The sequence below is a fragment of the Spinacia oleracea genome, chromosome 5 (genome assembly GCF_020520425.1).
Source record: "Spinacia oleracea cultivar Varoflay chromosome 5, BTI_SOV_V1, whole genome shotgun sequence".
Lineage (NCBI taxonomy): Eukaryota > Viridiplantae > Streptophyta > Magnoliopsida > Caryophyllales > Amaranthaceae > Spinacia > Spinacia oleracea.
This window is the reverse complement of record NC_079491.1, coordinates 26408323-26424835: the sequence shown is the minus strand read 5'-3', so window position 1 is coordinate 26424835 and position 16513 is coordinate 26408323. Positions and strand designations below refer to the sequence as shown.

General features: G+C 35.4%; 1 protein-coding gene across 4 annotated transcripts; it reads left to right on the top strand.

The window, feature by feature from the left end:
• The first annotated feature begins 418 nt into the window (after positions 1-418).
• On the top strand, positions 419-14438 carry LOC110785135 (pullulanase 1, chloroplastic). 4 transcript variants are annotated; one of them, XM_021989579.2, is made up of 29 exons: positions 419-574; positions 1505-1601; positions 2476-2623; positions 2716-2768; positions 3085-3193; positions 3717-3853; positions 3981-4180; positions 4341-4490; positions 4823-4883; positions 5800-5920; positions 6564-6654; positions 6748-6841; positions 6955-7050; positions 7143-7283; positions 7586-7636; positions 8058-8128; positions 8214-8306; positions 8897-8987; positions 9153-9224; positions 10023-10079; positions 10863-10931; positions 11029-11085; positions 11185-11259; positions 11800-11888; positions 12058-12135; positions 12304-12442; positions 12620-12729; positions 12841-12940; positions 13411-13865. In XM_021989579.2, exons 2-29 carry the CDS (start codon positions 1563-1565, stop codon positions 13519-13521), a joined length of 2703 nt encoding a protein of 900 aa, XP_021845271.1. In that variant the 5' UTR covers positions 419-574; positions 1505-1562; the 3' UTR covers positions 13522-13865. The 4 variants fall into 4 exon arrangements, with proteins under 4 accessions (XP_021845271.1, XP_056684063.1, XP_021845270.1 ...); XM_021989578.2 differs by lacking the exon at positions 419-574 and adding an exon at positions 14145-14438 and having other exon boundaries at positions 1056-1601; positions 13411-13569; XM_021989577.2 differs by lacking the exon at positions 419-574 and having other exon boundaries at positions 1056-1601.
• The last annotated feature ends 2075 nt before the right edge of the window (positions 14439-16513 follow it).

Below are 16513 nucleotides of genomic sequence, written 5' to 3'. Positions count from 1 at the left end.
TTTATTTCCTATGGCCTTGTTTGGTAATTAGAGTTTAGCGTTTAGCTGTTTACTATTTGTATTAGCAGTTAGCTGATTACCTTTTTATTTAGCGGATTTGACTGCGAATTTGACTAGTTATTTTTATAAATGTGTTTGGTAATACTTAGCTGATATCTAAAAGATGGTAAACTATTTGATTGTCTAAAATGATATTTATGGACATCAATTGTTATAGCAATACCACTTTTCTTAATTAAAAAAAAATGTAGAGGGTGTGCTACTAATTTACAATTCTGGAGTATATGCTTTCAGAAAAACTAATTATTTAGCTGGTCCACCATGGGTAGTGCTTGGAAGTTAAAGTGCTTTTACTATTAAAATGAAAGATAAATAAATAAATAATAAGAACTCCAAATGAATCTACAAAGTGGTATTCTTCTTCTCCTTCGCCGCTTGAGTTCGACTGTAAAAAAAATCGATCACCTTCAACATTTTCCACTTTTTTTTAGAGATATAAAATAATATTGAGCAGTAATTAAAGCATCTAACTATCTCTCCATTACAATGTCTGCTTACCATTTTTTTTTGAGAGGTAATGTTCTTCCCTCTTCGTTTTAATGGAAATAAATTGTTATTCAAATTAAACTTTTATTGAAGCAAATTCACAAACAAAGAACGCAGTGAAGTACTCCGTATTATAAATTCATATTCATTTGTCTACAAATAACTAATACGAAGCAATATAAAATGTAAAGAAAAAAATGCAGATCTGTTAATGGACGAGAGAGAAGGAGGTTGAAGATGGGGGTAAACATGACTTTTCAATTCTTCAGTTTCAATCCTCTTTCACAAACGCTGCTATTTCCAACGTTTTTTAAAATTGGAGGATTTTGCACAATCCTCCCTTAAAATCCTCTCTTTACCAAACACCACTATTAGAGGTTTTGACTAGTCAAATATCTAATAGTAGTCCAAACCTCTAATTTTCTCACAAACCTCTATCTACCAAACAGGGCCTATATCCGCAATTTCACATTTATTTTCCATTTCCACAAAACAAACGAGATAATTCCAATTTACACCTTCTCATTTCCCATTTCCACAAACACCCTCCTCAAGGTTCAAAAGTAAATTGTCGTAAGAAGACGAAGACAGCATGGAAGATATTTGAAGAGAAAGAAACGAAACAAAACATTCCGATTAGCGGCAAATAACAAACCCCAAACAAACTCTAACCATGAAATCTCATCTTTTTAACATCATTTTTCATCGAAATCTACGTTCTGTAACTAATTTTCCCACTTTACAGCATCATTCTTCATCTGCTCAACTGAATTTTCTGCTTAAACCGCCATAGCCAAAAACTTCAACCTCACATTATCGCTCTAATGTCTTCACTATATAACCCCATTGCTCTTGCTTCTAGTTTCCATCACCATTATCCTAATCTTCGTTTTCTACCCTTTAATTTCAATTTTATTACCAAATTACCCGTTTCTAATTCCTTTGCTATTGGGTCTAGTTCTAGAAGCTTCCATTCATCGCCATTGAAGAAGGATTCTTCTTGCTTTTGTTGTTCCATGGCTGTCGAAGTTGGTTCTGCTTCTTCTGTTTCTCAGGTCTGAATTTCTATTATTGATCAATTTTATTGAATTGTTTTCGTTAATGAATTACTCTTTGTGGTATTTTTTGTTAATTTGAATGCATTTTGTGTTTAAAATTGATTTGATAGATTAATTTATTTGAGGTTGAAATTATAAAAATCTGAGCTTTTGGAGTTGCTTAAATTATTATCATATTGGTGAACTGTGAAGTGTGTACCTGTACTTGGAAGTTGTAAGTTCGGAAAATGTTTGGTTCACCATGAGAGGTTAGATATTAATACGAGGGTGAACAATCACAGTGCGAGGGTAGCTAACCCGTCGGATCAATGGGGGGTAGCGGAAATATCCACAACTTGTTAGAGGAGGGAAGAGCATAACGTTGTATACTTCTAGACCTCCTTTCATTGGGTAGGTGCGAAATTCACACTAGGTGGTGCCATGGTGGTACTTTTGAAGTTTTGAAGTAGGAAAATCTTCAACAAATAAATCTTTACTATTTGTCTTCAACAAATAAACCATGGATTATTTTGGTTTCGATCTTTTTGAAGGATTTTCCATTGGGAAGGCACCTTTCTTAGGCTTGGGGGAATAAGGTTCTCTGAGGAAGTGTAGTTGGGATTCATCTGCTTGCTATATTAAGAGGGTTTGACTCCATTAAATAGCTTTTGTTAGAAATATGTGTTCGTTTTGTGGTTTTATAGGGTAATTAGTCCATGGAGCATAGTCGAACCAACCTGTTGTTAAAATATTGGCTGTTATGTATGTTCTTATGGTAGTTCTATTCTTTACAGTTTGTGTGGCAGTGGCTAAGATGCAGTTTCCTACATCTGCACTTCAATTTAACATATTACAAAAATGTTAATAACTAGTGAGACCTTGATTGTTGCAGAGTGAATTGCAAGGAAGTTTGAATAGTTGTAGAGCGTATTGGCCTAGCAAGTATACATTTGCCTGGAATGTTGATATTGGTAATGGTTCATATTACTTATTTGCAAGTAAAACTGCTGCCCTAAAGTTTACAGATGCTGGGATAGAAGGTCAGTTTTTATATTATTCTTCTCTGATATATGTACCTGAAGATACATGGAAATAAGCTCCACTCTAACCTGGCTCTTTTTCGCATTGGCAGGATACGACGTGAAAATCAAGCTTGACAAGGACCAAGGGGGATTGCCAGCAAATGTAAGATGATGGGATAATCTCAATGCAACTTGCACTTTTCTTATTATAATCCTGAATCATCTAGCAAAAAAAAAGTTGTTGTATTCCCTTCCGCTCTCCCCTCTTTGTTCTGTATTTTTGTTTTAAATACATGTGTAATACTTTCTTGCGTCAAGTCTTGTTAGTTATGGATTTTCACATGCTAGCATGTTGAGATGCCTTATATACAGTTCATACCAGTTATATTTTGCAAAATTGGTACCTTGTGAAGCAATGCTTGAAAAATGTATATTCTCTTGCTGGTTTGCTTTGTTCTAATCGTTTTACATTTTCTTAGGTCACTGAAAAATTTCCTCATATTAGAGGTTACTCGGCCTTTAAAGCTCCAGCCACACTGGATGTTGATAGTCTGCTGAAGTGTCAACTTGCAGTTGCTGCTTTCAGTGGTAAGCTTTTAAGTTGTGACTTTGGCCACCTTAAGAGACATTCCACCAAAATGACGTCTTTTGCAAAAGAAAAAAAAAACTTAATGGTTATAGTTTTCTTGTTATTCACTACTTTGTATTTGGTAGTTACAAAAGATATATGGATTTTCCTGAAAACGTTCTCTAAGTTAGAGTGGGCCTATTGAATGATTGATTAACTAGTATTTAAAGTGAGATTTTTTTTAATTTTTTTTAATGATGCATCCATTTTCATTCAAAATCTGTATAATCGTTTAATTTATGCATCCATTTTCATTTAAAATCTATATAGTCATTTAGTTTATGCATCCATTTTCCTTCAGAGTTTGTATTATCATTTACTTTATGTTAAGGCAGGGGTTACTTATTTGCATTCTTTGTTCCACACTGTCCATTTTATGAATTTTCTGGCGCATCTGATTTCTTCTGTAATCACTTGGAATTACTGAGACAAGCACCTTGGTCTCTATCCCTGGTTACTGACAAGGTCTTATGTGGTATACAGCTGACGGGGCTTGCAGAAATGCTACTGGTTTGCAGTTGCCTGGCGTTATTGATGAGTTGTATTCATATGATGGCCCTCTGGGTGCTGTTTTCTCAGAAAACACCATATCACTGTACCTATGGGCTCCTACTGCTCAAGTACGTTGTCCTTCTCTTTCTTCTTCGCTTCTATGTTTCCTCCTATCTTTCTGGACCTGCACTCATATTAAAATATTATGTACTACTTTGCTAAAAGATGTTGTCTGCCATCTGTTCAAACAAACAGGCTGTTTCTGCCAGCATATTTAAGGATCCATCAGGTGGTGAACCATTACAAACCGTCCAGCTTATAGAGTCAAATGGTGTTTGGAGCGCTGTGGGGCCAAGAACCTGGGAGGGGTGTTATTATGTTTATGAAATCACTGTCTATCACCATAGCACCTTGAGAATTGAAAAAAGCTTTGCTATTGATCCATATGCCAGAGGGTATGTTAGTTTTCCTCAAAAATGAAAACGAATGCAGTGAATTGGATTTTTTTAATCTGATATGTCTTTCCCATGTTTATGTTTGTGGATGAACTCCTGGCTATCCAACCAACAGGACCAACATTAGGTTAACTTCTGTACTTTGTTTTTGTTTAACTAGGATTTCAGCTGATGTAAAGCGAACATTATTGGCTGACTTAAGCTCTGAAACTCTAAAGCCTGAAGGATGGGAAAATCTTGCTGATGAAAAACCTCATCTTCTTTCTCCATCTGACATCAGTCTCTATGAGCTGCATATAAGAGATTTCAGGTGGGTTTCCTAATATCTTGGCAGAAAATACTAGTTCTGTGATAATTGATTAATTGTTACTATTATTGTAGTCCAAACACTGTGAATCATTCTTTTGAGTGGTATATAAATTTCGCTTCAAGTTTTGAAGTACCAATTTGCTGAGACCAGGAAAATAACAACTTTCTGGAAATTAATTCCCAGTAACTAAAACACTTGAAGATTTAGGTGCACATAAATGCTTCCATTGTAAATCTCCAGTTTCCAATATCAGTTCTTCTGGTCTTTGTGTTTTATGTTATCACAAGGCTCTCTTGAAGATTCATGGCTCTACTAATTTTGTTCTGTTACAGTGCTTATGACCTCACTGTGCACCCTGACCTTCGTGGTGGATATCTTGCTTTCACTTCACAGGTATTTTAATGATTTTTCAGTAAAAGAATGTTTTTCATCTGCTTGGATATTTTCTTCAGTAGATCAACTTCAACACTGAAAACAAATTCATGTTTCGACATTGAAACCTATAGTAGATTATGGTCTGTACCCCCCGCCACACACACACACTCACACTCACGCGCACCCCAAAATATTGCCTTTGAGCTTGGTAGTCGGTTGACTGAAGATAATTGAAGAATTTTAAGATAAAAGGAAAAATTTGCATGAGATTAACCTTCTACCATGATAGAGCTACCATCAGAGGGCGTTGAAGACTTAAAGTTGATAGGGAAAATTTTTGAGGGAAAGGAAGAGGGAACTTAATTTGCAATGTTCTCTCAAGTCCTGGGTTGTGCTAAGATGAAGGAAGATTGAAAGTCTATTGTATTCGATGCAATTAATTCATCAAATAGAGCACATAATCCATGCGTGAAAGTGGGTGGACACTCTTAAAATGCTTATAAAAAGTAAAACAAACCTTCATCCAATTTCTGCTTATCAATCTTCTCACTGTTTTCGTCTATATATAGGCACAATCCATGCTTGAAGGAATATTGAAATTCTATTGTATTCGATGCGATTAATTCATCAAATAGAGCACACAATCCATGCTTGAAAGTGGGTGGACACTCTTAAAATGCTTATAAAGAGTAAAACAAAACTTCATCCAATTTCTGCTTATCAATCTTCTCACTGTTGTCTATATATAGGCATATTACGTTCTTTCCCTCTAACAAAGTCTCCCTCAAGCTGACAATAACTAACTTATTTGCATTACCTAACTTGCCCCTTCCCCACTATACTTGATGCATTACACTCTTGTAATTTGTTCTTGGTGTTTTATTTGTGAGAAACAGTGTTTTATTAGCATTACTGATTAAACTTGTACTTGAAGGACTCAGCTGGTGTTAATCATTTGGAAAAGTTATCTGCTGCTGGTCTTACTCACGTTCATCTGCTGCCAAGCTTCCAGTTTGCTGAAGTTGATGATGACAAAAAGAAGTGGAAATTTGTTGGTAATTACGATTTTCTGCCATCTTATCTGAAATTTTGATGCCATTGTATGAATCTCAATGATTATCATATTTTATTTAGAAAACATTGCTGAAATTATGTTAGTGGCCTTTGAAAATATTTGCTTGCTTGATCGCTCCCCAACTGAAGTTGACCATATTCATTAAAAAGAAAACACTCGCATTGAAAATGTAGTATAGAGATTATACCACCTAAATGTGAGAACAAGCTAGCAACTTCTCATGATTGAATACTTCAACGTCTTATAGGCTTCAGAGAAATTTACTCCATATCTTTTTGGAGTGGAACATGTACATTAATATACCATGATACATATTACATCTGTATACATCAACTTCAATTATTGCAAACACTGTATCAAAGGTAATCTTCCCAGGGGCATTAAAAATAAATTGCTTGCTCTTTGAGTCTACATGTGATGACTGTTGACGTAAGATTATGTTCCTGAATATTTCGACTTCAAAACGTTTTCAACTTTTTGAATCTTTTAGCGTTCCTGTTATTTTCTCGCTGGCAAATGTTGATTTATATCCATCTACCTTGAAGTCACTTTTAATATTTCTAACATATATCGGGCTCTATTTTTATTCATTCCACCGGTAATTGACAAGAACTTCTTTCCAGATACTAAGAGGTTTGAAACACTACCACCTGATTCAGAAGAGCAACAAGCTCAAATAACTGCCATCCGAGATGAAGATGGATATAACTGGGGGTGGGCTCCAATCCTTTTGGACTCCTTTTTAGTTAAAATATCCCTTCTTTTACAATATGTATTGTGTTGTTACTAATTTGTCCGTTTATGAAGGTATAATCCTGTTTTGTGGGGAACTCCTAAGGGAAGCTATGCAACAGATCCAAATGGTCCATGCCGTATAATTGAGTTCAGAAAGATGGTCCAGGTTTGGATCTTGCCCTCTTCTACGAGGGAACACAAAAATAATCTTTTCCAGAATTAGAATATACATCTAGGTGTTTACTTTATCATAAAACTAAAAAATTATCTTGGTTACAGGCGCTAAATCGTATTGGTCTTCGCGTAGTTTTGGATGTTGTTTATAACCATTTAAATAGCAGTGGGCCCTCCGATGATAATTCTGTCCTGGACAAGGTGTGCATATTCTTGATTCCATTTTTTTGCTTCACTAAGGATCTTTCTTTTTCTTCTTTTTAGCCTGCTAATATACATACTATGTTTAATAGATTGTTCCAGGTTACTACTTAAGAAGAGATAATGATGGTGCTATTGAAAATAGCACATGTGTGAATGACACAGCTAGCGAGCATTTTATGGTTGAACGCCTGATTTTGGATGATCTAAAACATTGGGCGGTGAATTATAAGGTGATTGTGCATCTTAAACTGTTTTCTTTTCACTTTGTTTTGCGAATTTGTCGTACTGTTGAATTGAAACAAGAGAGAAGCATACATGTCCTCTGCATTAACTATTGCTTGAATCTAAAAATAAAGATAGTTATTTTTTGTTTTTTACTCATTTTTTAACTTCCACCTAGTGTAAACTAGGTTGATAATTTTTATTTTTGTCAATTTCTGCTGTTTAATAAGGGTAAATTCTTTCAATGCTGCAATCTCAATTTCATCATCTGAATGTCTGAAACTTGTGTTTTATGACTACTGTCTTGCAGGTTGATGGTTTCAGATTTGATCTTATGGGCCACATAATGAAACATACGATGGTATGAATACTGCTATATTTTTAATTTTTTTTGGAAGTATAGTATCTAGGCCTGTTTTGATCCGTCTTTCTTATTTTTCTTTTTTCCCTCCCCTTTAAATAAACTTAACTGTTAGGTCAGTGACATTAAACTACTTGTTTAATGGATTCATAAGTGGGCTCCTTGTACACGATTTTCAGCAATAAGAGCTTTGACCAACTGTTAGCCAGGAAGCAACTTTAATGGGATTTACCTGTTTCTTAAAGGAAAAAACTGACACAAGGCCTAAATGGCCTTCATTCTGAAATCTACTGGACATAGAATTTGGAGAATTCTCTAATCAAAACAATCAGTCCGTATTTCTTTGGTTTTCTTTCTAAAAGAATGTGTCACACCATCAGCTGAGTGCTTGAGTCGAAATAACTTCCTTTACTGGTCGCAGGTGAAAGCGACAAATATGCTCCAAGGCCTGTCAAAAAACATAGATGGTGTAGAGGGTTCAAGCATTTATTTGTAAGTTTACACCAGTTTACACACTTGTAGTTAGTGGGTTGCTTCTGTTGTTTCATGTATGGATCATTGTATGCTCTTCCTTCAGATATGGTGAAGGATGGGACTTTGGCGAGGTGGCAAATAATGCACGTGGAGTAAATGCATCTCAACTGAATCTTGGAGGAACAGGAATTGGAAGGTATATGTTAATTATTGTCTCCTTAAGTTCTGTAAGTAAATCGATTTGATGTATTTGTTTCTGAGACCAAATATGATGGATCAATTCAAAGTTATGTATACTAAATAGTTAATATCATGATGTGATTTATATCAGTTCAGTTTTTAGATTTATGGCCCACGTGAACTAAGTAACAAGACTGGTTGTGTCTGTCTTGCCCCTCTGAAGCCTAAGAATGAAGTAGGATTGATGTCCTCCTAAAGAACCCCCGCACCAACAACTCTTAGATCACACGATTTTGAGGTCACCTTTTACTGAACATGGGAAGTGCCTCTAGGAGTCTAGGGAAGTGAAAAAGATTCTACTAGGCGACAAGGCTCTTTGACTGTTATTATGAATTTACGAGGTTAACCTGGAAAATAATCATCCATGTGGTCTTAAGTTGGCTGACGAAAAATATTTACTATTCACAGTTATTCTTTTGTCCTTGATAAAATAAAAATTTCAATAGTCGTACTCTTGATTGATTATGTTTTCTGTAAATGTAATATCTTAGGCATTTAGAATTAAAGTCAGTCGACTTCTTTTTAATCCTGCCAAATCTTGTTCAGTTTTAATGATCGGATTCGAGATGCAGTGCTTGGTGGGGGGCCTTTTGGTCCCCCTCTTCAGCAAGGTTACGTGACTGGTTTATCTTTACAGGTATAACATCTTTGATTTTTCATCTTTGATTTTTGTCATCTAAAAATATAAAATGAAGCAGTACACATTCTTGAATCTTAAACTTATCAATTGAGTTTATGAATTTGAAGACGAAGTGTTTATTCAGGTACTTACCCTTCAATTAATAATTCTACTAATGTGCAGCCTAATGATCATGACCATAGCGGTAAAGCCAATGCAGACCGTATGCTTGCTGTGGCAAAAGATCATATCCAGGTTCCATTCTCCGTGTCTTTCTGCTATGCCATAGATGATGTCAAGGATAAAGTTCTATTTTTAATATTTTTTCTGTAAAGAACTAATTTGTACCTCTTTTGGTGCTATTTACAAAAAGCTGTTGCCTAATGAAGGATATGTTTGTTATATTCTTTTCTCCCACTTAGAAGATTATAGCCCATTGTTTCACGCTGCTTCATTTTTGATTCACTATTGGAATGATATTGGTTGACTTTGGTCTCCTTGTTTCTCCCTAGGTATTTATTTAAAGGGTTATCTGTTCACTAACTTTCAATGTGATCGGAAGAGTTTACTCCTTAGCTATGTATATCATGTTGGGGTATTGGGGTTCTTTTAATTCACTTTTCACTAATGATATAACAAGAGTGTTTTATTGTGCAAACTCCAAGGTTGGGATAGCTGGATAAGTTCTTTTTGAGATCATATTCAGTCATCAGTCTGCTCATTCTAATCTCACAGTTTAACCCCCCACCCCCCCACCCCAACCTCCTGTAGTAGGAAAAACAGAAGATGGAACAAGGTTTAACTAGTAGATTACTGCCAGGTAAGAAATTTTAATGTCGCTTGATGTGTACTGACTAATGATAACTGTCTCTGAGTCGCCACTTCCTTTTCGAAGTCATATTAGCAGTAAAACCCTGATATACTTGCCACTTTGTAGTTTCAATATTCTTGATTGCCTGAACAGATGTGCAACTTTAGATTCAATTCTTAGTTTATGTTATTGCTGTTGGTTGATTCTAATGTTTCCTTCCTTTTCTCTTTGGTGTGAATTAGGTTGGGATGGCTGGAAACTTGAGAGACTACATTCTGACAAACTGTGATGGAAAACAGGTAGTTGTTTTACTAACTTCATGTGTTAGCTACGTGTTCTTGTCCTAGCCCTGTAATAGGAATAAAATTTCATTGGCAGCTCTTTTGTCATTAATCATCATCGATTCCTGAATTTCTTGTGCGATCATTTCTGAGAAATTGAGAGAAGATCCTTGACTTCACTCACAAATTCACATCTCATATTTCCAATATGTGTGTATGAAAATATTACACAACATCCCATCCATTTCTTTTATGTGGAAACAAAGACAGAAAGTTGAAGGTTGATGATTAGCAACTTGTCGAGATATTAGTATATTTCGAGAAGGGGCCTATATAGTATGTAAGCAAGGGTGTTTATGACAAAGATCTGGAATTAGCGTAATGTTCTTCAGATTGTTAAGACATATTTGTGCGGGAAAGTTGAGTGTGTTTACCCAAACACAGAATGCACCTAACAAGCTTACTTATTGATCGAGCTTTGTTTGTTGATCTCTGTTTTAAGTCATACATTCGCTACAGATAGATTTAGGATTCAATTATTTGTGTCTCCCAAATGACATTACCTAGAATATTCTACCATAGACCACAAGTTGAGTTGGGCCTGGAATGAAATGACAAGTTCATCTGAATCTTGAATATGGTACTTCTTCCCAATTTATGTGCACTCAATAATTTTGCAAGAGCTCATTACTGATTCCTGAAGACGGTGATAAGGACCTATATCCTTTATCTAGCATATTTTTTCATTCTTCTTATGCTGGTCAACTTGCATGAAACCATTATGAAAATCTTGCCTTCCAGGTAAAAGGCTCAGAAGTTTATACCTATGGGGGAACGCCGGTTGGGTATGCTATGCAGCCGATAGAAACTGTGAGTGTCAGTGAAAAGTTTATATCAATATCAACTTCATCAAATGTGTCCAAATGCTTGCTAATATGTTGTATTATTAATTCCCTTATTTCTGCAGATCAACTATGTCTCAGCTCATGACAACGAAACTCTTTTCGATATTGTCAGTTTGAAGGTGCATATTTGCAATAGCCACACGATCTTTTGTTAAACAGAAGTACAGAACTAACTTCCATTGATTTAACAATTTAACATAATTTTATTGGTTGTGCAGACTCCTACCTACATTACGGTGGATGAGAGATGTAGGGTAAATCATTTAGCTACGAGTATTCTAGCACTTTCCCAGGTTACTATTCTTACTTCTTGATGTTTTACAAATTCGTATGTAACATTAATGCCAATTGATATCAAGTGTATTTTAGAAGAGGGGATAAAAATAATTTCCAAAATAAACACTGAAAACATGCCAAAATTGAAACTAAGATACAAGTTCTATTTATTTCAACAACTGTGTGGTGTAGTTTTTGCCTATGCCAAGACTTAAGGAGGTCACACATTACAGCCTTACCCATAACCATTCTAAACTATATTAATTTTATCCCCAAATATTTAAGGAAAGGGAACATTTGTCGTGAGCGATGGTTAAGGGACATAAGATAGACATACAAGACCAAAAGAAGGAAGAGAAGGAGTAGGAAAGGACATGCAGAAACCTATGTATAAGCGATAATGAAAACAAAAAGGTCCTTGATCTTGGTGTGACTGGATAAACAGGGAATTCATACTATGACGATTTTCCGTGTTTTTACAGCTTAAATGCCTCTTATTGAAAATATATGTAATGTATAATAATACCATGTTTTCTGAATGTCTTGTATTACTCTAGGGAATACCCTTTTTCCATGCTGGTGATGAGTTGCTACGTTCAAAGTCCCTTGACCGTGATTCTTATAACTCTGGTGATTGGTTTAACAGGTTTGTGATAATGTTATATTTCTACACTAATGTCATATTCTGTATTTGTCCACAAAAATGACTCCAAGTATTTTATGATGGTATTATTTAAAATATTACTACTGGTTTTCTCTGGTTTCGCTACAGTGCAGCTATCCTAATGCAGTCTTGTTCTCATGTTTTTCATCAGATTAGACTTCAGCTATAACTCCAACAATTGGGGTGTTGGTCTCCCTCCCAAGGATCACAATGAGAGCAATTGGCCATTGTAAGCTTTGTTTCTTTCAAAAAAATAATATTAAACAATGGCCTTTCCCAATCTTTGTTTCTTTCAAAAAAATAATACTTCGTACTCCGTACTAAACAATGGCCTTTCCTAAGCTTTGTTTCTTTCAAAAATTGATTGTGGTGTATCTGTGTGGTTATACCCTTTCAGAATCAAGAAAAGATTGGCAAACCCGTCCTACAAGCCTGACAAGAATCACATTATTGCTGCTGTTGAAAATTTCACCAATTTGTTGCAAATTAGATACTCTTCTCCACTATTCCGTTTAAGAAGTGCAAAGGATATTGAGGTAAAAGCAGGATTTTTTGCATTACTATCAAACTCCACGGTTTCACAAAAGCAAATATGATATTTAGATAAAAACAACTATTAGTAAATAACTGCGTGGACATATTTTACCCTTCCTTTTAGTTGGGTAACTGAGTAACAGAAACAAACTTTACGCATAATTGTTGATGTATATCAGGATCGAGTACGATTCCACAATAATGTTCCATCTTGGATTCCTGGGCTTATAGCTATGAGCATTGAAGATGGTCATGCGGGAGCCCCTGGCTTGTCACAGATAGATCCCAAGTAATTTTATGATACACTTGCACTTCTCTCTAGTGGCAGTTTATAAATCGTGTCAGCTGCTAACATTTGATAGATTGGAAGAACAATATCTTATTTTCTTTGTTTTTACAGGTTCCAGTACATTGTTGTAATAATCAATGTTCAGCCTACTGAAACCAAATTTGTTAACCCAGATCTGCGAGCTAAATCCCTACAGCTGCATCCAGTACAGGTAACAGATACTGCCTCTTTTCCTCATTTTCTTGTTCACATTTTACCTGAACCAAATTGTCCTGACCTAGAAGTTAATAATATAACTAATGTTAGTTTTTTCTTAAAAATGTGATTATCAGAATATCCGAATGTGTCCGACCATAAATTGACCCATGAAACACAAATATAACACAGACCAAATGAGCCAAAAGCCTGAAACCAATCCATATTAGAACAACCCATTTGCCACCTCTAATTTAAATAAGTAGAACTCTTAATCTCGTATGCACTTTAGTACAAAACTCCGGACATCACCCAACACTAACAAATTTGTATCTCTTAATCCATGTAATCTTGTATGAACCTTTGGCAAGAAATCCAGTTATAACGAGTAATGATGACTCTCTCTGTGAAGTAGAACTAAAACATAATAATAATCCTCATCACGCTCTCTATATCACTCTAATGCTTTGCTGTGCTCTTCTCCAGTCAACATCAGGGGACACGGTTGTTAAGGAATCAAAGTATGAGCCTTCTACTGGATGCTTTACTATACCTCCTAAATCAACTGCAGTGTTCGTTGAGCCACGGCATGTTTAAGCTGAAGTTGAAGGGTCTGTCCAAGACGGCGACCGCATGTGGTTGTCAGTAAGTGGAGTTACTTTCTGCATATTACACGGTTCAATACAAATAAATAACGTCTGCTACCGCAGCGAGCTGAGGTCTCACAGAATAAGTTACAAAAAAGTTAGCAGTTATATTTCATAAGTTCATAGTTCAGCTGAATAAGAACCACCAAAATCTTACGTTGTACTTGTAGCAGTGCTTTTGTCACGCATAAATAATCAGTTGCTTGTTAACCATACATCCGATATGAATGAATAATTTTTTTTTTTTTGTTGCTGTTTCTACACTTTTGCCAATAAAAGCTCGTGCCTTGACTTAACGTGCTTTTCATCGTCTTTAACTTATAAAAGGGAGGGAAGCTTTTAACTAATTAACAAAGGTTAGAAGAAGGTAGAATGTTTTTACGCTGGAGTTTCTGCTTTGGTTCAGAAAAATCATTCAGTAAATACTGCAGTGATTCAAGCTCCTGGAAACCAGGAATAGGAGTGGGTAAACTGCTTCACTCTGTATAACTGTGTCCAGAAGTAACGTTCTTTTGGCTGCATATTTGATTCAAAATTGCTGCAATTGCTCTGATTGAAGGTACTTTCTTGCAGCTCAGAAAATGAGGTCTAGGGGAGACCACCCATCATCCACTTTGTTCTCTACTCCAAGCATTTCTTCTAGAGGTCTACTTCAATGTTATCCCGATCAATAATAGCTTTATGTAGTATTTCTTCCGTTTTTAAATATTCGCAACGTTTGGACTTTTTACGCTATTAACTATTCTGTATTCACATATTATATTTTGACTATTTTTGGTGACTTATGTAAGATAAATTATACTCATGTAAGATAAATTTTGACTATAATGTGTATTTTCAAAATGTCAACTTTATAAAATAAATTGCTTAAAGATATTAATGATCAAAGTTGTGAATTGACATGCGTGAAAGTTATCAACGTTGCGAGTAAAAACAAACGCATGAACTATTCTACACATGCGTGAAAGTTATCAACGTTGCGAGAAAAAACAAACGGAGGAACTATTAGAAATTACTTTCTCCGTTTCAAAAAAAATTGCAACACTTTTAGTTTCATCACTATTCATATACTAACTTTGACCAAGTGTTTTACTAATTTATTAAAAGCTTGTTATAAGTAAAATTTTGGTGGATTGATCTCATTGTATATTTTCATTATATTAAAATTTTAAATTTTAAAAATTAGATAATTAGAGATAGTTACAGTCAAAGTTGTCTCTTAGCAAACGTGCTAATCAAACTGTTATGATTTTTTTGAAACGGGTGAAGTATTACTTAGCTTGTACTCAGTATTAAAGCATATACTAGAGTTGTCAAAACGGTAACTCGAGTCGGTTCTGGTCATCTCGGGTCTCGGGTCATGATCCGTTCGGGTCGTGTCTGATCACTTATTACCCAAGTTCAGGTCGGGTTTAGTCAGGTTGATTTCCGGTGGGTCATGTCTTATCTTTTTATTTCGGGTATAGGTCGGGTTCGGGACGGGTCTTATTCCGGTCGACTACAATTTCGGGTTCATGTCTTATTGAGTCGGGTTTGTAGCATTTAATTTCGGGTATGGGTCATGTTCAGATCAGATAATTATCGGGTCGAGTTTAATTCACTTTCGTACACGGGTTAAGATCGGGTCTAATAACTATCAGGTCTAGTCAAACTTTTATTATATAGTTATTTTTTTCTTATATTGAAAAATTAATTGTTCATTTATTTCAAATTTGAGTTTTATTTAAACCAAGTTATCTTGTGTTTTTGTCAAGTCAATACATATTTAAAATTAATATGAGATTACGAGTCTCAATAATCGATTTGGTCATCTCAACACTTTAAAGTGTAAAATGGATAATTATTAATTATACATAGGTGAAACACATCATGTACAATTTTACATACTAGAAAATAGGTTAAGTTTAGTCAAAATAATAGGTCAATGACAAGTCAAGTTTCCAACAGGTGTAATACATCATATTTTTAAGTAATTATAAATATATTTAATTACATTTATAAAGCATTTTGTAGATTTTATAAATAAAAGTTGCATTTAGGTATTTATTTAAATGTATTTTATTAATTAAAAATATCTTTTATTTTTAATTGGAAAGAAAATGATTTTAGTTTAATTGGGGGAATTTTAATTAGGTTATGAAAAGTAAAACGAATATTAAGTGTTCAAGCCTAGTTCAATTTCAATTGCTAGCACAAACAAATTAAACAAGCTCGTCTTATTGATTACGAAACCTATAAATACTTGTTTAATCCTCACAAACCCCTACTTAATCTTCAAAACCCTCATATTTTTCTCTCTCCTCCACTCGGTCCTTTCTCTCTCTCTTTGTGTCGAGCACCCGCACACCACCAGGCACGCAGGCCTCGTGCCCTCGCTGCTCGAGTCGCTGCATTGCTGCTCGCCCCTTCCCCTTGCTACGTGCCCTTGCCTTGCGTCGCTGTCTCGCGCCTAGCCAAAGCAAACGAGCAGCAACAACAGCAGCGTTGCCGCGCGCTGCTCGTGCTTCCTCTCTCCCTCTCGCCTTAGGTATTTATTTAAATGTATTTTATTAATTAAAAATATCTTTTATTTTAATTGGAAAGAAAATGATTTTAGTTTAATTGGGGGAATTTTCATTAGGTTATGAAAAGTAAAACGAATATTAAGTGCTCAAGCCTAGTTCAATTTCAATTGCTAGCCCAAACAAATTAAACAAGTCCGTCTTATTGATTACGAAACCTATAAATACTTGTTTAATCCTCACAAATCCCTACTTAATCTTCTAAACCCTCATATTTTTCTCTCTCCTCCACTCGGTCCTTTCTCTCTCTCTTTGTGTCGAGCACCCGCACACCAGCAGGCACGCAGGCCTCGTGCCCTCGCTGCTCGAGTCGCCGCATTTCTGCTTGCCCCTTCCCCGTGCTACATGCCCCTGCCTCGCGTCGCCTGTCTCGATCCTAGC